The sequence below is a fragment of the Syngnathus acus genome, chromosome 4 (genome assembly GCF_901709675.1).
Source record: "Syngnathus acus chromosome 4, fSynAcu1.2, whole genome shotgun sequence".
Lineage (NCBI taxonomy): Eukaryota > Metazoa > Chordata > Actinopteri > Syngnathiformes > Syngnathidae > Syngnathus > Syngnathus acus.
In genome coordinates, this window is record NC_051090.1 from 9,939,672 (window position 1) to 9,967,179 (window position 27,508).

At 44.4% G+C, this 27,508-nt stretch overlaps 2 protein-coding genes and 1 long non-coding RNA gene across 5 annotated transcripts; all 3 read right to left on the reverse strand.

Moving 5' to 3' along the window:
• Window positions 1-3,479: 3,479 nt before the first annotated feature.
• LOC119121804 (proteasome subunit beta type-11-like) lies at window positions 3,480-4,959 on the reverse strand. The gene has a single exon (XM_037249730.1). It carries the CDS (start codon window positions 4,462-4,464, stop codon window positions 3,676-3,678), a length of 789 nt encoding a protein of 262 aa, XP_037105625.1. The 5' UTR covers window positions 4,465-4,959; the 3' UTR covers window positions 3,480-3,675.
• Window positions 4,960-15,965: 11,006 nt separating this feature from the next.
• slc34a2b (solute carrier family 34 member 2b) lies at window positions 15,966-21,782 on the reverse strand. 2 transcript variants are annotated; one of them, XM_037250309.1, is made up of 13 exons: window positions 21,570-21,782; window positions 19,790-19,852; window positions 19,582-19,716; window positions 19,112-19,240; window positions 18,894-19,037; window positions 18,681-18,792; window positions 18,411-18,606; window positions 18,186-18,281; window positions 17,855-17,966; window positions 17,414-17,581; window positions 17,137-17,253; window positions 16,851-16,975; window positions 15,966-16,789 (listed from the first exon to the last, which is right to left on the reverse strand). In XM_037250309.1, the coding sequence occupies exons 2-13, from the start codon at window positions 19,842-19,844 to the stop codon at window positions 16,250-16,252; spliced, it is 1,929 nt and encodes a 642-aa protein (XP_037106204.1). In that variant the 5' UTR covers window positions 19,845-19,852; window positions 21,570-21,782; the 3' UTR covers window positions 15,966-16,249. The 2 variants fall into 2 exon arrangements, with proteins under 2 accessions (XP_037106204.1, XP_037106205.1); XM_037250310.1 differs by having other exon boundaries at window positions 19,790-19,869.
• Window positions 21,783-22,852: 1,070 nt separating this feature from the next.
• LOC119121340 lies at window positions 22,853-26,792 on the reverse strand. Of its 2 annotated transcripts, XR_005097662.1 has the most exons (3): window positions 26,699-26,792; window positions 24,392-24,493; window positions 22,853-23,640 (listed from the first exon to the last, which is right to left on the reverse strand). It is a non-coding gene; the product is annotated as an uncharacterized LOC119121340 (long non-coding RNA). The 2 variants fall into 2 exon arrangements; XR_005097661.1 differs by lacking the exon at window positions 22,853-23,640 and having other exon boundaries at window positions 24,123-24,493.
• Window positions 26,793-27,508: the final 716 nt, after the last annotated feature.

A 27,508-nucleotide genomic window follows, 5' to 3' on the forward strand; every position in this document is an offset into this window, starting at 1 on the left:
AAAAAAATTATTGGAAAGTACAGAATAAAGATGTGACATGAGTTTTACCATTTTGGTGGACACGTCTTTGATGGCGTCAAACTTGGATGAAAATTTTGGGGTCCATGAAAAAGATGCTGGCAGCTTTAAGGAAATGGCGCAGGCGGGTGTACCTAATATTTGGGCCCAGCAAAGTTTGCTGGCCGAGAGGGAGTCGTTAGTTAAGGCCGCGTGGAACGACGATGGAATTTCACCGCCAGCGTTTTCTACCCGCGACACGCGAGTGTAATTCCTCTGCTCGGCTTCACGCTTCTTTGATGGGATTTTTATTTCCCGGCTGGAGAAATAGTTTTAATGAAGTGAGCGTTTCACTGACAATTTATGTGCCGCTGCGCTCAGCTTGTTCACCAAGCTTATTACCTCCATCAAGGAGCTCGTGTGCTCTTGTATGCATCAGACTTCAGAGAGGGAGCCTCTCCGGAGGACCACTAGCTGCTCCCAAAGCGGAAATCCCTATGGAACAAAAAAACACTGTGGTTAATCTCACAGGAAGGAAAAAAGTCTAACATGGCGGACGGCGCACGCTGTCTTGGATGCATTTTTAATATGAGGAGTCTTGACTCGCAACTAATCCGTCCGGATTACGGGACGTTAATCCCAATCAAAGGTCTTGAGATGTCGTGGCCGTCTTGTTTATACGAGGAATTTCTTTTGATTTCTTTATGGAAACAAAAGCGTCTTACAAAGATCTTTGCATAGACACGCGGTTCTCAAGTGGGTTTAGTAGGAAATCCTGTCATGTGACCTGACTGAAGCTTTTTGTTATTTAATCATGATTGTTATTAATGGCCCGAATAAAATCTTAGGCAAGCAAGAAAAACATTCATACAGCTTCCAAGCAGTTTTGTTTGTTTTTAATCGGCTTACGGGGCGGTTATCGTTGAGCCCTATCAATTCCGCCAAGCAACAAGTGACCATCCATGAAGATAAGGAGCCAATCTGTTGCAATGCCTGTTCGCCAGCAATAATGCGTCACTGAAGCAATCTCTGCCTCTATAGTGCATTGTCAAGACAGCGCTAACATTAGCGTCGAGTGCTAACGAATAGCATCAGTGTCATGGTGGCCCTTTAATCCGATGGATATGTCAATGCAAAAGTGGGTCAACACATGAAGGCAGATTATATTACAATACTTCCAGGCATATATTCTTTATCCTCTGTGAGGGACTCATATTTTTATATTAAAGTATTTTTTCCTTGTAATTGTAATGTGATCGCTGCAAAAATCTTGTCGTCAGACTAAAAATCAGCGACAAGACGCTGTTGCTAGTCCTTTTGAGATAAAGCGAAAAGGAATAATTCTCCAGCCCATTCAGTTTGTCGGGGGATCTGTTAAGAGAGCCGAGCCATCTCATTACAGTCGCTCTTCGCATGCCTCGTGGGTATGTGGTGCGGTTATCGATACTAAAACATGCGCGCAAGCACATTGCAAAGCCAAGAGGCCATCGATCCGTCGCTCCTAGGTCGTGAGCAAAGCTGGGGCAAACAGGTTCTTGACCTGCACGCTGAAAGAAATGTTGGAATTTGTTGTTAAGATAAACACTAAAAGAGTAAAATCAATGAAAAATCACATTGACCTGCTTAGGGATTATTAGCACTGATGTTCCTTCAAACAACAAATATTCACACACACACGCTGTCGAGATGTATTACTCAAGATCAAGTACTGCTTTCTTCTTCTACTCTTATCTGATTGTGTGTTCTTGCATACACGGCACAATACGGCCATCTGCTGTAATCACACCTTATTTCTTTCAAGTGTTATATCTCATTGTAGCGCTACAGTTTGGAAGCTAGGTTTGCTAACATGGCCGACTTCCTATTAATGAATACAAACAAGTGACCTGAGTCACGTGTGTGTGTGTGTGTGTGTGTGTGTGTGTGTGTGTGTGTGTGTGTGTGTGTGTGTGTGTGTGTGTGTGTGTGTGCGCGCATGTGTGTGTCCAATTGTGTATGACAGCAATACTGCAGAATATTGGCAAGGCAAATGTGTTTTTGTTCATCACCCAGTCGTAGATTGTGTTATTAATGAACTTTCCAAGTCAGTTTTATTATGGATGAGCCTCGCTCTATTCAATCATACTTGTCTCGTTAAGAGGAGGCTTAGGATGCACCGAGCGTGGTCTTTCACCTCCGCCTGGGATTTATTTGTAACCACGCACGCGTTAGCTACCGGCAGGAGATGAAGAAAAAAAAAAGCATACTTAATTATGGCGTCAAGGTTTGGATGTCTCGGCATAATCCGGACACACAGCCTGCAGGCCGTCCACCTTTGTGCTATCTTCGCCTTCAAATAGACACCCAGGCTTCGACTCTTTTTCTTCTGCGACTCGTGTGATGACTTAATTTACGAGCAAACGCCAGAAACGGGCCACTTCAGCACAATCTCGCGTATTCATTAAGCGGCAGCGGGAAATTTCGAGGAATCCCCGTGGCGTAAGGCCGCAAATCCATTTTCGTCTCATTATCGTTTATAGCGGCCATATGGAAATCAATCAAGAAGGTCGCACAAGTAACGAGCGCCGCTGGAGAACGTCGCACGACACATCATTTTGTAATTTGTAAATAATGGGCAAAAGGGGGGAGGGAAATTGAACACTGCGGACTTGAATTCAAAAACCATGACACTGCCAGATACACCCAAAAAGAGAATAAAAAGCAAAACAAAGTTGGAACAAAGACGCTTAATCGAGTGGATGTCCTAAAGTCACTTGTAAACTTTCCAGCGGCAATTTGTTTGATAGTAAGGCCATTCCGTATTCTCAAAATTTACATTCATCAATAAAAATATAAATTACTATTATTTTATGAAGAAATATATTCGAGTTAAATGGACTAAAACGATCACGTATTGAAATGGACTAAAATATGACTAAGCATTGCTGTCCAAAAGACAGACCCAAATTAAGAATGGCTGCCAAAAACAACCCTGCATTTATTTGTTTACTGACAGCGCCATCTGGAAGTACTTGTGACGTCACGCTTAAACGCTCAAAAGTAAATGTGCCATCAGCAGTCGCTCTGCACACAAGAAAAACAACATCCACATCAAAACGCCGGGCCGCTGCGTGCCTCCCATTTAAGCACGTTGTCGTATCGGCGCAAACAAAGCCCGAGCTATTTACGAGAATTGCGCGACACCAAATGAGAAGACAAACAAGGCTGGAGGCAACTGCCTGCGCTCTTCATTAATTTACAATTTGCTCAAAGGATGCCATAGCACGTCGCCGCCGCTTCACGTGTGCAGACAGTTTTGGTCCTCACTGGGACATGTGAGGTCCTGCTAGGAAATCATCACAAGTGGTACAACTACTCAGACTCAAAAGTCCAAGAACTGAAAATCATTTACCAAGGCAAAAAATACTTTATCAGATATGTTGCTCCTCAACTAAAAGAAGTGAGAAAGCGACAATCACAATGCACTTTGAATGCTTTATTGAACAGAACAAGCAAACACAAAATAAAAGCAGTCACTAGGCGCATGGAGCAGACATTAGCATGTGAAAAATACCCTGTCAGAAGTCAGAGTTGCATAAGTCACTGGTGAGTTTAGTTCATCTAAAACGATAAAGGTTCTCCAGGACCGGACTTGGGACTACTCGTCTAGCATGCCTCTTTGCCAATTTGGTCTTACTTTCAGAATTGATCATGTCCCACCTGAGCGCTCTTGTTCTCTCTGTAATATTCGTCTTTCAAGTCCTCCCGCTCCCTGCGAGTCCACCCCGTGGATGTGACGCGATAGATGTCCACGCAATTGCCCGAGTAGGCGTCCCTGTGGGTGGCTCTGTGCACCGCCTCCCTCGCCACCCGCGTGGCCTCTTCCGCCGTCATCCCCCACTCTACCGCTTGATCCAACACGCCGTAGGCGTAAGGTGATCCCGAGCCCACGGAGAAGAGCGTTCCCCGGAGGCGCGTGCCGTCACTGCATATGTAGAAGATGGCGGGGCCGCTGGCATCCCACCCGCACAAGATAGTGCCTACGCACAGCTCGGTGCCCTTGAACGGGAGCAGCATGTGCCACAGCAGCTTGGCGGCGCCGGCCGTGGACAGCAGCCGGCCGTGGCGCAGCCGGTAGAGGTGCAGCTCCCGAGCCAGGATCCGCTTCCAGAAGGCGCAATCGGCCGACGTGCCCGAGCTGGTTGCCACCAGGTGGCTGTGGATGGGCTTCACCTTCTCGGCGTCGGGGCTGGCCACCAGGCCGTTGCAGCTGGAGCGGGTGTCAGCCGCCGCCACCACGCCACCCTGGAAGGTGAACGCCAGAGTTGTGGTGCCGTGAGACATGGCGAAAGGCGGACGGTGCGTCATCGTGCTGCTGCAGAACCGCAGGGGATTTTCTCTAAGGCGCTCAGCGACCGGGACGCAAAAGTCCAAAAAGCTCGCGGACCGAGCGTCGCCCCGGGATTTCAACAGGTCCTGTAACGCCATCGCACAAGTGCGTCAAGATCACGCTAATCCGAGGCCCTTCGCTGATTCTACCAGATGGATCAGCAGGACTTCTAAACTCTTGTTCTTCATTGATCTTCCGTTACTGCAACCCTTCATTATCGGCTTTATCCGCTTCGATTCTTTGTTGATCCGCTCTTTGAGTTCTTTGGCGGTCGTCCAATGGTTTATCCTTCTTGATCCTTTGTTATCAAAGCTTTCTCACATCTTTATTCATTTTTCCTCCATTTTTGTCCATCTTTGTTGATGGCAAAAACCATTTCTTGACTTCAGTACGTCGTGCGCTGTCCGCTCTTTATACCCGAGGCATCGGCTGTGTTTTCCGCTTCCCTTCTTTGAAGCCAAACATTCAGCAGCCCGTGAGTCATGAGTCTCAGGTCCCTTTTCAGATCACATTTCATCAAAGACACGTCGAGGCGGCGGCCGGCGAGGCGGCGGCGGCCGGTGGATCAAATGAAGTTAGACTCGGCAGTTTTTGATGCGTCCCTCCCGTGGTTTGTTCTCGGATAGAATCCCAAATTGGGTGACTAACGCGAGGTCGGACCAGCCGAGCGTGCGTGAGGTATCCCATTACGGTCACGGCATGTAAACACGCAACAGCAGAAACTCTGCTCGGGCCGACATACACCGGAACCGACGCGCAGCTGGATCATGTCTCAACTTTCAATTAGCTTCCAAGTCAACACACAGCGCTATGATGGCTAAGCGCATCTCCACCGACTGCATGCAACATTAAAATTGCTAATTTGGCAGAAGGTTGTAAAAATGCGCCCGGATTACCTTTGAGTGCATGTCGGTTATCATTTTTAACCAGCCTTGATGTTGCAATAAAACACGGAGACGTTTAAAGGGAGCCCTGTTCGTTTCCCCTGCACTCTATTTCGAGTCTATTTCCAACCGGGCCGAGAATATTCTGCGTATAATTTTGTACTTTGTATTATCTACAACAAAATGTATGGATCGTCTGCCTTATCTTAATAAATGGATGTTGCTACCCTTTGGCATTGATCCTTTCTTACAATCTTTGATGATCTCTCGTCATGTATGATATCAAAATTAAAGTTATCAAAAGTAGCTCATGGACGTACCTGACAGAATCGTTGTTGTTTTTTTAATCTTTACTCCTGCCGACTTTAGCTCAGCAGGTTCTCTCCTTTCTCAGGTGGGAACACATTTCCCCTTTTTCCCAGCGTGTGCTCTTGTTTTATGGCCAGACATGGAGGTCACTCATTCTTAATTCAGCCTCACAACCCCAATCGGGTCCCGAGCCTCACGCGGCTTCCGCCATCATCCGTCACCTTGATGGCGACAGCGTCCGTGACTGCGTCGTGACGCCGCTGGGCAGACACCAGTGGGTTGCGGCCGGCGTCCACCCGATACCGGTTGGAGATGGCGTGAGATGAGCCTGAGTGACGATGTGTGTTTTGGGAGATGAGAGAAGCATGCAAGCGCACGGCGTATTCATCACGACCCTTCGGGTCTCCTGCGCTGAAATATACGAGAGTCATATCTTCTGCGGACGGGATGTCGTCATTCAAGCGTGCGTGACACAAAGGCCAACATGAACACCATGAACGGTCATTTTATATTTTCCCAAAGAATAGAATCTAACGCCTTTGTTGTCGTTGCACAGCGTTGCGTTGCGCTCCCGCAAATGGCGACATTTGTTTAATGATTGCATGCAGAGCTACTTTCCATTTTGTGAATTGTTGTCAATCTGTTTTTGGAACAGCTGCCAGCTCCCCGGAGGTGCTTCCATTCCAACTGGGAAAGTCCACGCCATATGGAGCACTTCACGGCTGAAAATTGCACATGTGCACTTTTAGATGTTCATGACTACTGGGTTTTTGACTAGTCGCCGATACCGATACTAAGCACTGATACCACAAGTACTTTTGAGACATAAAATTTCCCCTAAAAACAAAGACAGATATTTTCTATTCTTCTAAATTTTCAATTTCTACTCCTTGATTGTAAAACTGCCACATCATGGCGATTGACACTGAGTAGCGTAGAAGTCGACGGGAAAATCAGATCTGACAGGGAAGGCCCACATTTTAGGTGTCTAAATGAATGAGGAATGGACACAGCATACCCTCTTTGGCACTTTTTGGACTTGAACACTATTGAGTGGACGAGACACGGACATAATGAGTGCTCCACGTGAAACACCAATCTGTAAATAGCTTTGATTGGCATGTTGAATAGCGCTAATTACCGGAGATGCAGCAAGACGGCCAGGGGTGCAAACATCACGTGGGATTTTGCAACCAATCACAACGGGTCATTTAGGAGCTGCCTCATCCCCTGCATGCGTGCAGCTGTCAAGAAAATGACGCCCCGAGTAGCGTTAAGAGGATGAAGAGCGGCGCCACTTTGAAGAACATCTGCTCAATTGAGAGCACTTGGAATTGCAATGAGACCATTGTACACTTCAAACTGCAAAGATCCTCACTATTCGTCTCACTATTCCCTGCAAAACAAGAGTCCAGCGCCACTTCAGGACTTTAAGGCTGATTTGAAGCCAATTTTGAGGGGTCAATTTATGGCCTGACGAGGTCCCAATAATAAATAAGTAAATCAGAAACAAAATTCATTGGACTCAACCAATTTCCAAAACATTTAACATTTCCTTCAAGGTAACAAAAATACGATACATATATCTGTTTTGTGGTGCGATAAGTTCAACAATTTTGTGTTTTGAAATTCATCCAAATTGTCCCAAATTGAAAATTTAGGCATTTCTGTGTTCGGCCAGGTTCACTCGTGGATTTTGTCATTCTTTCCAGGAGCGCGTTCAACGGAAAAAAAAGCATCGCAGCTACTTGGCAGGGGGCTAGGTTCCACGTGGCTGTCACAGTAAATATTCTTTTTTTTTTTCGCCTCGGTGTGGCAAATCGTCAGCTTAGCCACACACGCGTACACACGCTGTTCGCTAACCACATGCTGTTCTAAAAGCCATAACGTTATTTAAGCCAGCTGTCGGTGCTTTCTCGAAAAGATGGCTTATCCTCCAATTAACACGTTTAGCCTCTTTGCCAAGCGCCGTTTACGTACACACTTTGCGGAAACGTGTCTGCCGTCCACATACACAAGCAACATGAACATCTACGAACATCTATGAAGACATCTGTCAGCTAGTCACTACTAAGCACAGACTATTTAGAAAAGGGGTAAGCAAGTCCTGATACCAGGTATTTTGAGGTATCGGGTACTGGGGGGGCCGCTGATACCAGCGCCCGATACTCGACACGATGGCGAATCATCGTCTGTGTCAGGGAAAAAAATTCATTGTGTTAAATGAAATGAGTTTTTTCAAATGTATTAGTGGTATCGGTGGCTACTTAAACTGGTATCGGTGTTAAGCTGTTATCGAACATTCTGTCAAATTGGACAAGCTCGAGTGTCTCCATGTTGCTGATGAAAGCACTTTGAGTCTATTTGGAAAAGATCAAATTAAATGCTTGATATTTCAAGCACCGCCTTGCTTGCCGTTGTTGTTTTGTGTACGTGTGTGCGCGGTGGCACTTATTGATTGGTTGATTGATGCCCGTTCCTTCAGGGCGTGCGAGAAAATAAGCTCCACCCGCACGCTCGCCCGCCCGCTCGCCTTCCCTACCAGTGCGCTCATCAATCTGTTCGCTGTGGCATGAATACCACTTCCTGTTTCCTAGCTCAGGGGCTCAATTAGCGCCTGCAAAGGTTCAGGTGGGTGTACCGCTGGGATTTGACGGAACTTGCGGAAAAAAAGTAGAGGAAAACATTTAACCTGGCAATTTGGGCGTGAAAACAGCCCAGATGTTCCGTGGAGGAATGAAGTTCACGCCGCATTAAACAAACCGGAGTAGAAATAATCCATTGCCGGTCTCCCATTTGCAATTCGATTTCCCTCAATGGTAGGAGGGTCCAAAATACGGCCCAAGTCATTTACATCACATTGGAGTATTTTGCATGGTTTCCGATTTTGTTTCCATGACTGACCAATTCGTGAAACGAACGCAATTGTCATGAGTCGATTCTCCTGAAAGTGCCGACTACGTATATTTGTCAAGTCCATATTTCGGTGCCCAGCTATCCTGTTGCCCACCTTGTCTGTGCAATCCAAGCATCTACATAACTGCAGTGACCAACAGACACCTAGAAGGTAGCAGAGTTGTGAAACTTTGCAGCTTTTGATTCGAAGTTTGGGTAAAAAGCTCATTTCCATATAGCAGACATACAAGGAGATGTTTTCCCACGTTCTCTTGTTCATCCAAACATCAAATGGGAAATTTTGCCAAGCAACAAGTGACCCGTAAAGCAAGTCTGACAAATCTTCCAAGGACGAGCCAATGGCGGAGCGGCATTGGGCACACGCCTGCCTTGTGGAATCCTAAAGGCCGCAGGCAAAACGTACTCCCAATGAACTTTCACCATTGTCAAATATGCATTTGCATTTTCATTTCATCTGGATTTTTTTATGAAGTTAGTTAGGTTGCATTTTTTTCAAAACGACTTTTATATGCAAATTGCATACACATATATATATAGAAGAGTATACATGTCCTCTTGACCGCTGAGTTTTTTTCTAACCACATTTCATGCAAAATTTTTAAACAATATATTTGCTAAGATGAATTCAAAACCTATTTATATTAGAGAAAAAACTCTAGGATTGCTATAAAATAAATGAATCAACTTGAACATCAACGGAGCAGGAACACATGGAGACAGACAACAACTCGTATCACCGCTTATTGGATCCGACCTTATCCGAGTGAGGCCGTGCTCAGGCGGCACCGGGACGCCTGCGAGTGGAATCCCAGGATGCATCGGGTTCTCGCTTTTATTAGCGCAGCCAAGCAGACGGCCCACGGCTCGTTTCAATGACGGCGGCTAATTCAAGGTCGCAACCTCATTTGATTTGCATATCTAAAAACGCTGTGGTTGCCCGGCTCACAGATTGCAAAATGTTTCTCTTTTATCTCATGAATATAAAGAAGCCGCTGCAGCTGGCGGAGCTTCAGCGGCTTTATTCTGAGATTGGAACTATTTTAGGATTGATATTTTTCATCTTTACGTGAGCTGAATTATAAGTCATTTGTCTTTTTTTTTTTTTACCTTTAAAAAAAACGCTCAGTGGAGATGTTGGATTTATGACTTGGGGGCTCTTGAAGCACAACCCCAGGGACTATTGGGAGGACATTAGCTTCAGTTAGTCTTCACGTTATTACCAGCATCCCTCACACATGTCAATAATGTGAAAAAGATGTTAAAACCTATTTTTCAAAGCAGAGTCTCTTTCTTCTTTTGCACCCCCACCCACTCAAAAGAAATTTCCAGCTTTCCCCATTCATTAGTAACCAGCAGTGGGACATATTTCAGCAAAAATAGTTTTGATCAAAAAGTTGGAAAACAAACTTCTCATGAAAAGAAGAAACATGCCAAGTACAACGGTGACTTTGATGCTAGGTTTTTTTTGTTTCTTTGTTTGGTGACACTGCAAACTAAAAGTGAGAAAGGGTTTTGGGTGACAAATAACTAGAATGTATTTAAAGATTAACAACTGAGAAACACAAAGCAGGGCAGAAAATCATTTCTTAGTGAGCAGTGTAAAAGAGTAGCGGATAGCAGCTCACTCTTAGCGTTTGTTGTAAAATGATCTCCAGGCAGGAAAAAGCAGTGCCGAAAGCTTCCAATATTATCCATCCAAGACTTACACGATCTCCAAATGTCCCATTTTCAGACTACATTTAGTTAAATGTGTTACACGTATGAGTGAATTTCATCCTTTTTTTAATTGTCTCCAACTCGGCTCACCTGTATGTCTCCAATAATGTTTTCGCCACTTTAACTTGCGCTTCACTTCCTGCAATGTTTTCAGACCTCTCATAATAATCACTATAGTTACAATTAGGTGGCTAAAAATATATATCTGTTTTGAAACCTTAACCTGCTTTAATAAGTCTTAACCTGCTAGATTGTGTAAGTCTTGGATGGATAATATTGGAAGCTTTCGGCACTGCTTTTTCCTGCCTGGAGATCATTTTACAACAAACGCTAAGAGTGAGCTGCTATCCGCTACTCTTTTACACTGCTCACTAAGATGTTTTAATTTGAAATTAAAACATTCTGTAAAACGAATCCCACTAGAATATTCAAAAAAAAAAAAAAGATTTGTCTTTATTATTGTTTGCTATGTAAATTGAGTACCGTATTTTCCGGACTATAAGGCGCACCGGACTATAAGGCGCACCTTCAATGAATGGCCCATTTTAAAACTATGTCCTTCTATAAGGCGCACCGGACTATAAGGCGCACCATTAATGCATCATGTCAGATTTTTAATCCAAATCAAATAATTCTCCATTTTATCTTTTATATTTCAACTTCAGACACAACAAATTACTTTATAATCACAAAATAATGATCCATAGTCTTTTTGATTCATGATTCATAGTCTTCAGCGGGCCACTTATGATTGATTTCATGACACAATGCTTCGGGCCAGTTTAATTTAGGAATTTGGTCCATATATAAGGCGCACCGGACTATAAGGCGCACTGTCGGCTTTTGAGAAAATTTTAGGTTTTTAGGTGCGCCTTATAGTCCGGAAAATACGGTACTGTTTTTGTAGTTGATGTTTTTTTTGCTAGAATTATCCAGGAGTGCATTCTATTCCAGAAGATGGCGCTGTTACAGTTTAATGCACTTCAATTGGTTTTCCAATTAAACAATAGAAAAAATAGTTTGCTCTGCTCCAAAATGTGTCTTCCGTGTTTCTATTAAAAGATGTACACCCAACCAAGTCAATAGTATTTAAGTATTGTGCAGCCATGTCTTCATATTGTCCTGTGCTGCTTTTCCCTCAGTAGTGTTGAAATATTCATGAAGATATGCGGTCATAAAGGCAACATGGCTTCGAGATAGTTTCCCTTCATTTCCCCAGAAGTATGGAACACGGTTGCTTCATGTGACCACAACACACTTTTCCACTCATGCGGTGACTCGCAAGTCTTGACATACTTTACGTATTCAGCAGTAAAACGTTGATATCTTGGCTGTAATTAACACTTCCAACACTTTCACAAACTCATACAACCCTCAGAAATAATACCATCTATTTTGCTGTCGATGATTGTGTGAATGTAAAATGGCTGCCACTTCAAACTACAGATCCCTCTGGTGTATTGTAACAATATCCAAGGCTCCCTCTTGTGGCGTTAAGGGGAAATACAGCTTGTGACTGAATTTTAAGTACGTTACGTTACGTTACGTTATGTTATGCTATGCTATTTTATGCTATGCTATGCTATCCAACTTGTGTTGCTGCAGACTTTCATTATCAGAGGACGGAATGCAATCTGCAGGCAAATTAGCAAAAAAGTTCCATTATGCAGCAGCAGATATGTTACGAAAGTGTGTTCTCGATTTTCATTTGGCCTCAGCCTCTGCGCACGTGTGGCGTTTATCTGCATCGCGTGAAGCGTCCATCGCCTAACTACTCATTATTGCTGTGGCGCCGGGCAGAGCGTATCCACACACTCTGGGGGCGTGAATGAGGGGCGACAGATTTACTCGTCTGTAATCTCATCGGGCGGCGATAAACTTAATTAAACTTGGCCGATGCTGCCATAAAAACAGGCCAGTGCATTGTGCCTGCTGTTTATTATGATTGTTATTATTACTATTATTAGTTCAGCTGCTCATCATCAGCTCCGCTGCTAAGCCAACCAAGGACAACCTTTTTTTTTTTCAACAATCATCATACCACAGTGCTACGGTCTAGCCTAGCCTAGGGCACTATAGCAAAAAAAGGCAATATTAGCCTGTCATCATCATTCAACATGAACTTTTGTCACTTGATTGACTTAAACATAAACATACGGCGCTATCTGGAAAAAGTTGTGCAGTACCAAGTCTTTTTTTTTTCCATGACCCTTGGTGTAAAAGGTCTGACAAGCACTTCACTAGAATATCCCCGGAGGAGGAGGACGAGGCAAAGAAGTCGAAGCATTCTTCTTTCTGTCTCTGTTTGATATTCAAAAGGGGAAAAGCCTTCAAAGCTGGAGGAAAGTCAGAACGTTGCACTTCATTCCTGCACAACGCTACGCTATGCATATACTGTACCATACTAACCATTGTCCTTTGATAAATGTGGCGCACGTCTGCTTTAATAATTAAAACGTGTGCCAATGCAAATAGGTCGTGGTCCATAAATAAGACATTAAAGAAGACACTTTGCTATTTCCCGAGCGTCACGCTGCGTTTCTTATGCGTTGGAGGCCCAACTGCGATGGCTGTCTGTCTGTCTGTCGTCTTTACTGAGACTTGCTGTTGCCTTACATGCCTCTAGATGTCGCTGTTTCCTCATATTTGCAAGTCAGACCCTGCTGGACAATTTTGTCCATGGGAAATAATTTCAAGCAGCTCATTTGTTCCACAATGGCCAAAAGCAGCCACTGTCACAAGTGTCGATCCTTTATGACTGTTGGTCCTTGATTATGCTAGCGGCTTTGGTTCTTTATTTGGTCACATAGATGATCATTGATAATGTTAGTGACTTAGTAGGTCCTTATTTGTTCACAATACATCATTTTCTCTAATAAGGTTTTGCCTTCTATGCCTTTCGTGTCCAGCTCCGTTCTCTGTTGTTATTTTGAAGTTTTGTACATAAAGACTTTTTGATTTCCCACTCTCGTCTACTGTCTGCTTCTGGGTCCAAATCCCGCATTAAACGTGACAGCCACAAGTGTAATGCGGAGCGAAGACCAGTGCACCAGTGGCCTCGAAATAGCACATCACGGCTATGCAATTCTGCTGGACATTGGCTATCTCATTGTGTCAAATGATCCTTATTAAGCGTGCTATGGGCCCCACTCAAGTCATAAAAAGAAGAAAGATTGTGGACATAACAAGCAGTTAGTGATGTGTAACGTGCCGTGACTTCTCTTACTACCTCTGAAAGCAGAAAATTGTCAGCTCAACTCCGTCTGTCCCCCATTTCGGGTTGGTGCCATCTTGTTTGTCGCTGTGAGAAATTCTCAGCCTTTACGCACTGTCAAAAAGACAACTTATATTTTTTGGGGGGGGGGGCTAAAAGAGTCATTAAGTTGAAACAACTTTCAATTGCCGACATTTGTGGCAACAGTGTTTGTTAGCACAACAAAGCAAACAATTTGCTAAGTTTGTACAATTAGCTATGCAAACTCTCTTTGTTGAAAATGCGAGAAAGCTAATTTTCGTACGAGCAAAACTTAATTTTGAGTTGACCAACTCCAAACAACATTGACAGTTTTCAGTTGAGTTGTGATGCTGCAGAATTGTGCGTTGCTTCCCATAAAGTGAAAGTCCCTCCTCGTTCTCCTGAATGTCAATGTTGTGCCAAGAACCTTTTGTATCACAAGAATTTTTTTCCCCTACTTTTGGTTTTACTGACCTTGATTCAGCCCCGCCTTTTTTTTTTTTTTTGGATGGTGTGCTAAACAAGGCAAGTCGATAAGATTCCTGAGTGGCCCCACACATTGTGCTATTGTTCATTCACTCACGCTGCGGCGATAGCCGATGTTTACTCACATATTTTGACTTTTGCGGAATGGATTCGCTGAACTGGACTCGACCTTGGATGTTGACAGCCACATGAACGCTGACAAATGACAAACTCCCCCTGGCCTGTCTCTGAGTCATTTGAGTCAGTGTTGTTCTCATCTAAGAAATGAGACATCAATGAGTAGGAAGCAAGACAACAAAACATTGTCACAAAAAGTCATTCATATGACATATGAATATATATTTGTCAGTAGCGATTCCTTCGTTTGAGTCGTTGAATCGATACAGTGAATCAATTCCCGTGATTAAATCAGTGATCAGTATTGCTGCGTGATAATGTTGATTTTGACCTCCGTGTCATATCTGTCGGACATGGGCAAGTGATGCTAAAGGTTCCTCAATAATTTCCCGAGGTGTGTGCTATCTGGGATTTTAAAGCTATAGTGGTCATAGCAACCGTCCTAATGTTTACTCACTTTGCCCGTTGCAATCTTCAAATAGTAATACGGTGTTCCCCAGAGCTCAATTTGTGGGCCATTTCGAAATACGTCACATCCACTTCTTGACAGAATGAGACTATTTCAACATTGGAGTTTGTGTCACAGGCAGGTTGGCAACCGTGTGATTTGGAAAGCCAAAATCCAATTCCAAAATAGATATGATGATAAGATAGGAGCACACGGGCCTCAACTTCTTTCCAATGTGACGCACCACCATTTACTATAACTGATACGCTAAATTAGCGCCTTGTCTTTTGTTTACCAAGAAAAATCAAATAATGGTTTTATGGGCTATATGATAGCAGTCAAAACATGTTATGTAATCTCCAGGAGGCATCCATAGGGCTCAGCCCTTTTATTGTTTGCCGATCATCCCTGCCACGTGAACACGATAGGAGACGATACTTTACGATTTGATGAGACGAGAGATTTGCTTCGTTGCCTTCGAATTCAACCGCCACGGGACAGCCTGTGAATCTGATAACTGGACAACATTTTCAGTTTCCATCTGCTCGTAAAATCAAGTCTTATCTTCAGCGTCACGCGGGAGAGCCCAAATACCAGCGCTGACAAATATTGGATGACCACAGAGAAACACAAATGAAACTATTTACCGTCTTTTCCGCACCGTAAGCACTTAAAAGCCTTTCATTTTCTTAAAATCAACTTTTTGTCTGATCTAATAACTGCGATGAAAGACGCTGTTCACATAAATTGGACGCAATCATTCAAGTGTTGACCTTGGACTTGATAAATCACTGCAACATTGTACGCCATTTGATCGACATGCATTTTCTAGTAACAAAAACAAGAGAGAGAATTGACAGATGCATACCATCACAAGCGCAACATGACTGCAATAAAGAGCGGACGCAGACTGAGCAAAACCAGGAAAGAAATGCAAGCAAACAGACGAGACAATGACACACACCTTGAGTGGCTGGAGGGAGCTGATTGATAGACGCCCGGGCGGGCGAGCCGACAGGTCCCAACGAAAACACAACAAGCAGACATGACGTGAAAAAAGGGATAAGGGCAAAATTTGAACAAACTAAAACAAAAGTCATCTTCATGGGAGCTTGCTTTTTTGAAAACTTTTATGAAGGCACTAAAAGTGCACTATGTCTTCTGGGAGAAAAAAAACCTTATCTCGAGATTGAGATGCCATGGGGTGACGCTTTATAAAGTTTCTGTTCAAAGGCACATCAGATATGATAAGCAATGATGCTGTTATCAATTGCGTGTTTGGGCGTGTGCGTGACGGCTCATGAAGTTTGAAGAACACCATGAGTGCCAATATATACAATGTCAAATTGGCCTTTGTATTCTTCCATGCATGGTTTTGTTTGGATACCCCTGATTTAGAAAGACGTTCGGTTCACTTTGAGTACCTCTGGTCAACACCAGAAAAATGTCATGATACTTTTGTTGGGACAAGCAAATAAGCACAGGTTAAAAAAAAAAAAGAGATAATTTATTTAATTCATACATTTTATCTTAAATACTGAAGATAACAAAGACGTAGATTCCACATTTAACATTCAGAATTTTCCATCCATAAAAAGTTTAGATAGCGATAGAAGGGTTTTTATCGATAAACGGCCATCAGGTGAGGCGTTTAAGACAGTTCGTAGCAGCGTAGCTGAGATTACAGCGTGGAGGAGATAGTCCAGTCGCGGGAATCATTAACGTCGAGAGATGATGGTACAAAAAATGGACACGTTTCACAAGCGATGCTTTTAAAGATGAGTCCCTACGATAACCTTGCCGTTGTTGTGGGGTGTGGCGGCCGAGTTGTCGTGCAGCTCCAGGCTCTTCTTGTGCACGGCCACCTGGCCATCTTGGTCTTTCTGGCAGCAGCTGCAGCACTTGCAGATGCAGCAGCAGTAGTGGCCGCAGAAACCCAGACAAGACGTCACCAAGCTGTCCCAGGGCGCCAGTGAGTGCAGCGGGCGCGGTAGGAAGTTCCATGTGCGCAGGAAGGGTGGCAGACAGCGAGGGTAGCGTGATTGCAGGATGTTGACCACAACCACAAAGATGACCAACACTACCACGGGCACCCCGACGCCGACCAGCACTTGCCAGCCGGCCAGCGACAGGCCGAATATGGTGAGCGGCAAAATCAGGAAGCACAGGACGAGGTAGAAGGCGGCGAACCAGCGGTACTCGGCCGTGCGGTTACCCAAGCCCCTGGCCAGCCGGATGGGGATCCGTGTAAACGGGATGGGATACCACAAAATGATGCCCATGATGTTGAAGAAGAAATGGCAGAGCGCAATCTAACAAGAAACGCACATGATTACAACCAAGACACGCCGGCACTTCTTCTTCTTCTCATACCTGGAGCGAGTTGGCCAACTTCTCTCCCGGGCTAGCCATAGCCGCCAAGATGGCCGTAGTGGTCGTTCCGATATTGGAACCCAAAGTTAGAGGATAAGCCCGCTCCAGGCTGATGACGCCGATACCTAGTGAGACACGAGTTGCCAGAGGTTGCCAGTGAGCCAAGTCCAAAATGTGAGTGGCAACGGTCGCCAGCCATTATCACCATCCGACCTCGGAGCTGTGAAGCTACCTACGAGGTTTCCGTAGCGCCGGCCTTCAAACTATTTGAATGATTTCAACTCACCGACAAGAGGCGTTATCGCTGACGTGAAGACAGAGCTGCTCTGGACGATGAAGGTCATCCCGGCCCCCACAAGGATGGCGATATAACCCGTCACCCAGGTGAACGGGAAAGGGAAGTCTGCGGCCATCACAGAAACAGGACAAATAAGGACGACGCAAGTCGGATCACCACACGCTTTGTCCCTGAGCTTTCTTCATCACGCGGTTCAGGACGGGAGGAGCCCGAGGGTGTGGTGTCAAGCGTCGCGGAAAACAAAATGTGTGGCGTTGTCCCTCACCTGTGTTGAGCACCTTCTTGATGACGACGGCCACCTGGCCCTTGAGCATGGAGTTGAGCAGCTTGACGATGAGGATGAGGCAACTGCAGAGGATGAAGAGCGACAAACCCAGCAGAATCAGACCCACCGCCAGGTCGGGCAGGTTGGCGTTGGCGAAGATGTGGGGGCCTGTCGGCACACATGGAAAACGTGCTAAGCTAACTGAGAGACTGGTTCAATAAAAAAAAAAAAATTAAAGTTCATTTCTACTGTCATGTCACGCCGATAGTGCTCTTCAAGGCACTCCGATTGGTATGAATAGTCTCATTGAGCAAGTCAAAGTTATTTGCAGAATCAGCAATCAGGACCAGTCAAAGGTGGTCATTGTCCAAGCGGGCCTCGGGCGTGGGGGGGTCATTGTCTCATATTCCACTTCAGGTATTTACTAAAAGGCTTGCTTACATTTCTCTAGGTACTTCGTCCAGGTGGTGTTCATCTCAGTCAACGTTTCGTTGCCTTCCATCCAGCAGACGGCGCCGACGGGGCAGCTGTCCACTGTCTCGTTCCAGAAAGTCTTCATTTCCCCAAGAGACAAGAAAAATGGATCAAGCGGGTAACTCAATTGACTCGACTTAGGGGGATCGGTAGAAAGCTGACAATTCCGTCTCGTTAATTTCATCTCATTTCATAATTTTACGGCATCATGAAGCCACTGAAATTTCCACAAACCAGTTCATTTCTTAACATTGTCAAGTCCAGGCCATCCATTCAGCATCCAAGCATGTTTCCTTACCGTGTTGACCTTCTTCTTGCACCAGACTTTGATCAGACTCTTGTTTTTGGCTTCCGCGTCACCGGTGGCGATTCCAGTGATGACCGATTTATCCAGCTGAGAAAGGAAAAGAAAATCCTTAAAGTGTGTCGTGCGTACGCTGGTCTGCTACAATTGTGACTTGGGGGGTCAAAAGGTCAAATTAAGAATAGTAGAGGCCAAGGAGAAGCCGTGTGGCTGGTCCACCTGGATGATGGAGTCTGTGAGCGGTTTGGTGATGGTCTTGAGCAGGTCGGGCGCGTCCTTCCCAGTCTCGAGTTGGAAGGACTTGATGATGAGGTTGGTGAGCTTTTCCAGGACCCTTGTGGCCACCTCCAAGGGCAGCAGCACCAGCACGGAGAGCCAGTTGAAGAAGTCGTGCACGGTGGCGCCGGCAAAGGCCCTGTGCAGTGGACGGTGCAAAGACGCATGGTGACCTCCTTTGACACCAAAAACCTTTGCTGGGGTTTTGTCTACCTGCGGAACTCGTTGCGGTTGCCGGCCTGCATCATGGCCACGATGGTGTTGGTAACCGACGTCCCGATGTTGGCGCCCATGATGATGGGAATTGCTGACCTAACGTCCAGCACTGCAAAAAATAAAAAATAAAAAATACAAAAACATAAGTGAGACAATTTATCTGGTACTATCCTGATGATGAGATTTTTAATTTGGGTCAACATTTCTTACATCCAGAGGAGACCATGCTGACCACGATGGATGACGAGGTGCTGGAGCTCTGCACCAACACTGTGACCATGACGCCAATCACCAGACCGGCCACCGGGTTGGCCAGGATCACGTTATCCTTAAAGATGTCGCCGGCGGCTTTGCCTGTGCACAAAACGCCAAAGATGACAACACGGCGAGAAAAATGTACGAAGCAGAGGCAACTCCGTCGGGCTCACCTCCGACCAGCTGGAAGGCCGAGCTGAGCACGTCCAACGAGCAGATGAACAAGTAGAGCAGTCCCAGCAGTAGCACCAGCTTTATGATGGAGGTCAACACTCGCATGATCTTCCCCTTGGTGTCCAGATCTGAAAGACACTTGGCGTCCGTCATCGAGCTCGAATTTTGCTGATGATGCCAGCTTAGAGGTGTTGCGCCAAATTTTGCAGGCGTTGGGAAAATGTTTCAAAGTTAAGGGGATTTAGACCCAAGCTGTGTGGTGCTCCTTAAGAATTGGAAATGGCCACTTCAAAACTTTCTGTGCATTTCGAAGTGTGGGTTCTTGAGACTTTTTTGTGGGTCTACTCATGACATACCTCCCTAACAAATGTCACATAGTTCAAAGAAACTGGCTTTGGTGGCTGAATTTCTGAACAGAATTCAGACAAACGTTCTGCAACCTTAACCTCTTCGGTCCGACCGTGCTCACCTGACCACTTGACACCCGTGTCTTTGAGCTCCGGTAGGTCCCACGGATCCTCTTCTGCCACGTCGTCATTGACCAGGTCCACGGTGGAGTAGGACGACATCATGGCGCCGTCCTTCCCACCCTTATCGTTGTCTTCTGTTAAAGAGGTACAACATTATTGGGCGGAAACAACGCGGGGGCTCAACATGGCGGCTGGGCTGCAACATACCAAAGCTGGGGGACGAGGGGGAGGACTCAGTCCCCACTTGTGGTCTGGGACCCATGACTGTATCTAGAAAAGGAAATCACCTTTTAGTCCGTTGTGTGTGAAAGAACATCAAACAGACTTTATTAGACTTTTTCTGCAATGTTATGCTGAAAGCAATCGTCACTTTGTATTTTTTTCCCTGATTAAATGTAATTTGATTGCAAAGTAATCAGGCATGTTTTTGTTTTTCTGATTTCTAATGAAACAAATAACTGACAGATTGGAGTTGCGCACGGAAATTGGAACGCCGACAAACGCGTGTCAGACGGCACGCTAAGACATTTCTTTGTTAAGCGTGTGGCACAATTTGGAACTTTGTGGAGTAAAGAGAAGGCATTTACAGATTTTCTTTGCGATCTCCAAAGGATCATCTTGCTTTCAACTCTGCCTTTTCCAAATCAAGCACAATATGACGGCATCTCTTTTCTTTTCTGTGCACCAGTGGTTGATGTTGGTCTCTCAAGGAGGGCAAGCTCAAATTCGGATGCTGGTCTTTCAAGGAGGGGAACTTCAATTTCAGCCTACATAATAAAATGTGTCGCTTTATTTACCTGCTGCTCGGTAGGGACAGAAACTGCGATAGAAGTCAGAAAGAGTGATAAAAGTGATTGATAAAAGTCAGTCTCCAAAAGAACAAACCAGAAATAGACGCTCGGTTTGTCGCTCGTCGTTTTAAAAACAAAAAAACAAAAGGATTAGGAAAGTCTCCAGTTAAACTCTGAACAGAATGAAAATTAAAAAATGCTCCCACTGATATTTACACCAAAAGATCGCTGATTCGCTCTTTTGGGCGGACGAGACCCCATAGACCCGCAGAGTAGCTGGGCGTCCGATTGGCGGGACAAAGCCTAGCATTTATCCAAAGACGCGTCTCGTTTCGCTTCCCAATTGAATTCGGTGGACCGCCGGCGTCTACACTTTTTAAAGCAGGGTCTCCAACCCCCGGGCCGCGGACCGGATAATTTGGGACCGGGCCGCAAAAGAAAGTATAAATAACTTGCATTATTTCCGTTTTATTTATCTGACAATCTTTTATTTTGATTAATGGACCAGATTCTCTCCTACACCTCGTGATGTGAACAAAACATTCCTCACATTACTCATGCTGTTGGCGCAATGTTATGAGGACGCTACGAGTAAAGTTGCTTAGGTGCGTTTTTATACCTGTCGTATTTTGTTGTATTTATCTACCACACCTTAAAAGCCGGTGTAGGCAACACATCCACTCAGTATTCATATCGGCTCACTAATACTTTTGAAGACGTCACGCTATATTGGCTGAAAAGACTTTTAAGATTGTGGTTGGTCTGTTTTGCAAAAATGGGATTGTAGTTCAAACACGGACGAAAACTTCTAAAAACAATGTGCAGTCTATGATTATTTGATTTATTGATGCATTCGACATTTGATTTGATTTTTCTAAAATTGTTTTGAGACGTTTTCTTTGCAAAAATCGTGACGTCATCAAACACCAGTCAATGAAAATATTGTCTGACAAAAATCCGGTCGTGGTACTAAAAAGGTTGGAATGGGTGAGAGGAAAGCTGCATCATTACCAGTGATAAGAAGCTGATTCTGAACAAAAGTTGAGCACGTTGTAGCACATATTTGGTCAATGACATGTACACACAACAGTATATATTTGATCACTTATTTTTTGGGGAAGCTGAGCTTCCCTTGCAGTCGTAGAGCAATCGCCTTTGCTGTGCACCAATTGTCAATCGACTCCGGTGAGACTCACCTGAATTTGCGTGTCTTGTCTATGACGGAATGGCCAAGTGAGTTTTTTCCCGGGTTGCTGCGCTGCGTCACGCCACGTCTTCTTATCAACAGAGCCAAGAGAGGTCGTGCCACTTGGTGCCGAACTCCCGAAACCGAAGGGGGACGCTACACCTGGGACACCTGTTGCTCGGTGGAGGGCGGCCTGGCCTGCTGCTCTTATAGCTCCCCCCCACACACACACACCCACGCCCACACACACACAGCAGGTGCAAAGGTCAGCCACAACCGCACACACCCGCCTGCATGTCATGCATGTGAATGGATGGATGAGAAGAGAAGAAGCACAGTTTGAAGTGAACTTAGTTTCTCATTTTGTAAACATATTGGAGGTCAGCAATAATTGGTTGTCAGTGGTCTTCACTGCTTGACTATAAATAGGACGCCTCCTTGTGGATGTTGGGACAATGTACCCAATTGGACTCTGGTGAGAAGTAACGGTGCAAAATACTTTGTTGTTGTACACTCTCTCTCTCCCCCTCTCTCTCTCTCTCTCTCCTTCAAATCCAAATTCGAAGAAACATGCCCATGTACGCACAAACACACACACATACAAACATACACACGCACACACACACACACACATACACACACACCTACTCACACAGCTGTGACCTCACACATTTATTACTCATTAGCAGTGCATTTACGGTGCCTCAATCGGCCCAGCGACAACTTTGTCCGCTGCATCTCCCATAAATGGTGTGAATACAAGTTAATGTTTCACATCAGGGTTACGCTCCATTAAAAAAAAACAAAAAAAACATGATGGCTAAAAAAAAACAAAACAGGGTTCAACAGGTGTAAAATGTGATGGCATTTTTTTACAGTGTAATGGTGGCGATGTAGAAAATGTGGAAATGTGCCAACGTTGTTACCAGAATGACCTTCAGACCTGTAAAAGCCAACTGGAACAGCTGAGAGGAGTCACTACATTGCTTCATCCAGGAATTAGACGGCACCGCCCGGCTGCATTTGTGCATCTTTACTCAGCTATACCATATTGAATCCAATTGGAATCCCAGTGAATCAAATCGCTCCTTGAATCATATTGCAACCCATGTATTGAAATATCTAAATATATATAATAAATATCTAAATATAGAATCTATCTATCTATCTATCTATCTATCTATCTATCTATCTATCTATCTATCTATCTATCTATCTATCTATCTATCTATCTATCTATCTATCTATCTATCTATCTATCTATCTATCTATCTATCTATCTATCTATCTATCTATCTATCTCTATCTATATCTATCTGTCTGTCTGTCTGTCTGTCTGTCTGTATATAGTAGGTGGAGAATTTGTGCCGATGTAAACTGTACAAATAATCAAATGCAGCTCATTGGCCGAAATATAATCGAGATTGTGTTTTTAGATATGCCGCCCGTTCTTCTTGTGCCTTCGCCCGGCTGCATTTGAGTGACTTCATCATTTATCTGGCGCCGACACGGCCAATAAAAGCGTGGCGGCTGCGTGGATTTTAATATCTATTTATCACCGCAGATGCTGATAGCCTCTGTGGAAAGAACATCAGTGTTTTGTTTTTTTAAATCATATTTAATGAAACCTTGACCTTGGTCTGCAAAGTGTACCAGTGGGAATGCAAGGGGTTGGGGGGGTGCTTGCAGGCATCCAACAATAAGGAAGAGTCTCACAACGTTACTTTTCTCTGGTTATTTATTGACTAACTCATTAAATGGCAGGTTTGCCCTCGTGTAGCTAACCTTTGACTTTTGGAAAGCTGCCTCCATAAAGGGCCACACAAACCCATGCGCACACACACGCACGAGAAATACAGCTATGCGTGTGCACAATAGTCTGCTGCCCTCTATTGGTTAAAATGTCTCAACACACTTGTGGAGAGTACCAAACGAGCGTGTTCCTATTGCTTGCAGTTAACTCGAATGTATTTGAAGGTATGGTACTTTGCATAAATTTGAACATATTTTCTTACCTGCTCCAAAACGAAATGTGTGTTTTCTAGTTTCCATTTTTGGCATTTTCAAGAGCACAGCCTCACCTGAGGAAACATGGACACATGGATTGAGAAACAGCACGCACCCTATTGCTATTTTAATCGATTTATTTAACTGCCAGTCTTGGCTTCGAATATGGTGGACTTTTGCCGTATTGAAAGTGCTACAAAATAATGTCATCAATTAGAATAAAGATATATTTTGTTTTGGAATATTTGAATTCATACATTTCCAAACCTCACCAGCAGATGGTAGCAGACTATAACTTGTGTTTTTTACCCCCTGTCCCCTTGCAATCAGTGTATGCTAAATTGCGTACTTTTACCGTCATCGATTAAAAAATAAATGTTAGAGGGCGTTTTGGATCCAGATGGATACAAGATGACAATATTCAAAAAGATGAACACAACTGCCAAATTTGGTGAGCATTTGAAAATGTCAAAGAGTTATTTGACCTTAAAGAGTTCTCCCTGATACACAATTACGAGTAAAGGTCATACCAAAATTGCTGACTTCACTTTTTTTATTTTTTTTATCACACGTGGCATCTTAAGACTTTCTTGTGGGTCTGCTCATGAACGTGGTGTCAAGGGCTGAGATTTTGCCAATTTATTGAGGTCTCACTGTAAATGTTGATACCCGATCAGTGTTTGGCTGGACTGCTGATGTAGCGCAGAAACAACAAGAGAACCTCTGAGAATGTTGGTAAACAACAAACAGGTGGGGAGTGGACTCCCGAAAGGATATTGGCTGCCTGTTTCATTTCCAAAGTATGTCCTGTTGTCTTTGACTCACCCAACGCGACTTGCAGGGCCAGAGTCTGGAGCATGATGTCTGTCTCTCTTCTCACCTTCTCGTAGCTTCAACAACACGTGGCCGTCACATGGGAGCAACTTCCTGTTTCACAGATGGTTGGACAGAATTTGGGCTTTTGAATACAGTTGCTCAAATACAAACAATGTGCCATGTGAAGCCACATTAGGTACAACCGCACAAGTGAGGGCCAAGAAAATCGAAAAGATGAGCCAGCAATTTTGTCTTCAAAAATCATCAAACAAATTGTGTATTGTTTAATTGATTATATTTTTAATTGTAAATATGATGACTGATGATTTAAATCTAGGCTGTATGTTGTGGAAATCTGACAGTAAAAATGGAGCTGAAGATGAACTGATCTCAAAGTATCCAAAGGCAAGAACAAAAATAGAAGCCATCATAAATAAGAGGATCATAAATAATTTCCACATCAGCCAGGAAACATTTACTTGCTTCTCATCCATGCTCAGGTTTCACTATTTTCTCTCGACACACACCGGCAGCATCTTGCTGTCTTTAAAGTGCAGGTCAAAGGTGACCATGCCAAGTGGGAAAAGTCCATCTGCCGCTGGAGGAAGCTAGCGAGAAACGAGTCTTCATGCATTTTCAAGGTGAGCTCGTAAAACCTTCTTTTGCACTTTGCACGGGTGAGAGTTCGCCCAGGTGAGTCAACACTCAATATCGTAATTCCGTCATGCTGTGTCCGTTTTGATTGCGATCCATACACGGATATTGATATTCATGTTCAGATATTAAATTATGAGAGGAAACAATTGCTATCAATCTCTCTTTTCAAAATCCACAAAGCATAGTGAATAGACATGAGAGAGAGCAAGAAGGAGGGGAGGCCTCCTGCTGTGACCACCAAACTTGAAACGTGATGGGTTTTTTCTCTCTCTCTAACGACTTTCCCTCCTTCAATAACATTTGGAAGATCCAAGGAGAAGAGGCCTGCCTGTATGCACAATCTGGAGGCAATTGTTCACGCCTGGCCAAGATGTACATTTCTTCTTTCTTTCCTTTTTTATAACACGGCTCCGGGTTGAGGTGGATAAATGTCCTCATTTTACGAGCCAATCAAATCAAATCTTTCCACTCAAAATTGGGTTATTTTGTTAGGTTAAATGAACCCAAATAGTGAATGGGTCCATTCTTTTGTGAACCAACTGATTTTTCAAACCAATATGGCTAACTTTCTGTTCAATTTTATGGCGTGTGTGTCCTGTTGTGATACGAGTCCACCAAATTTCATAATGATTGATGAACTTGATTATGGAGCCTAGCGTTGCCAAGGATGAGTTTTAAAAATACAGAGGGAAGAAAAAGAGAGGGAACGATGACATAATGAAGCCGTTTGAATGTTGGCTTCAAGCAGACGGCTCGTACGTCCATGCGCCACTTCAAAAGCTATCCGATTCCAAGACGTTAACATTTGACGTCTTTTACGCATTTGAAACAGCTGGGAAATTAAATGAAGCCTTTATAAGCTCCTTGCACTGCTTTTTATTTTATTGTATTTTATTCGCTGTAAAATAAAAGCGATGTGGTGGTGGACGGTGTTAAATCATCACGCAATGGTAAAGCGGGATAAAAGATGGATGACGGTGCCGGCGGCCTCTGTGGAGTTTGGGCCCGACGTTCTCTGCCAATTAGACCTCGGCAACATAAATCACACTTTAGGGCTTCGTGTCATCAAGCCCACCGAACGCAGATAAAAACACGCCACACGGTCAACCCTCACTAGGTCACAGTTCACCTTCGGCACCCTGCCGGTTTTGAAACAATGCGTTTTTATGGTGGGGTTCTCTGGCACACAAAAAAAAAGAAAAAAATGCCCACAAAGCATCGTGTCCGTTTTCAAATTGATTCCACGCAAGAATGTGGAGCAATTTTGGTCGGGTTGAACATTAAGATGTCAGTCTGTGCCGGTTGAGCTCATTTCACCCTGGGAGGGGGGAGGGGGGGCGAGGCTACGCCCCAAATGAAAAGCAATATTTCAACTATTTGGTTCAAGTCGAGTTGCTTCGATCCTCCAGAGTCCTGTTTTGGACCAGAAATAATGGTGGGCTTCTTTTCAGGAGGTGGATCAAACGTGAAATATACCCCCCTAAAAAACTCTTTGGAGGTTTCCGAAAAGACGTAAGAGGCGTCCGAGGTGGTAATTGTCGCCGATAGATGAAGGAAACCCGAATCCAACATAAGCGCGACCCCCCACCGGGGGCGAGCCGCCCCTGCCAAGCTCATCTTTTATTACGGCCTCTCTGTTTAATGATGAAACCTTCACACCTCGGCCACCTGCTGGCCACTTGACGTTTTACGGGTAATCCACTCCACCCGGCATCTGCCCTCGCTTCCTCTCCTAATACAAACCTCATTGGGGGAACTGGGGGGAAAAGAAAAAAAAATAGCTTAGGCTTGCGCCGGAAGCGTGTAAACAATTAAAATGTTGATGTATACATCTTTTCAGTCTGTCATCACATAGTAAACAAACTCTCTAATGTCGTTTGAGAAAACAGGAGAAATGTTTCTGGTCTTGTAGTTAGGTAACTGGCCAACTTGTTGACTTTTCTGTTGCTCAGGTTAAAGGCACAGAGGCAACTTGCTCTCTGACGGTGAAATGGATCGGCCGTTGTTGAGCTAAAAGCTAGCCCTCATGCAAACATTTGAAACATATCTGTGGCTAAATGTTTTCCGCTAACCAAATGATGGTGTTTCATTTCCTAGTCTGTTCCTTCAGAAGTGGCTACTTGGCCACCAGGCAGTCTTCTGATCTTCTCTCTACAACTATTTATGAAAGCCACTCAATTTAGGTTTCACTGGATTCATTTCATTTTTTGGAAAGAAACAGAACAAAGATATCAATGAAGCTGTCTTTACGTTCTGCATCCAATTTGCCGCCATATTTAAGAAGTTGCGTCGTGAGACATCTGGCTAGCGTGAGATCAAATTGGAGCGAACAGATCGACAATTTGGCGGCGTGCGACATCAAAAGCAAATGGACGTAATTTGGCCTAAACGGCGACTTTACGATGGCTAATGGCCCCCAAAACGGCCTGTCGGCTCCCATTAGACGGCTTGCCGCCTAACATGAAGCGA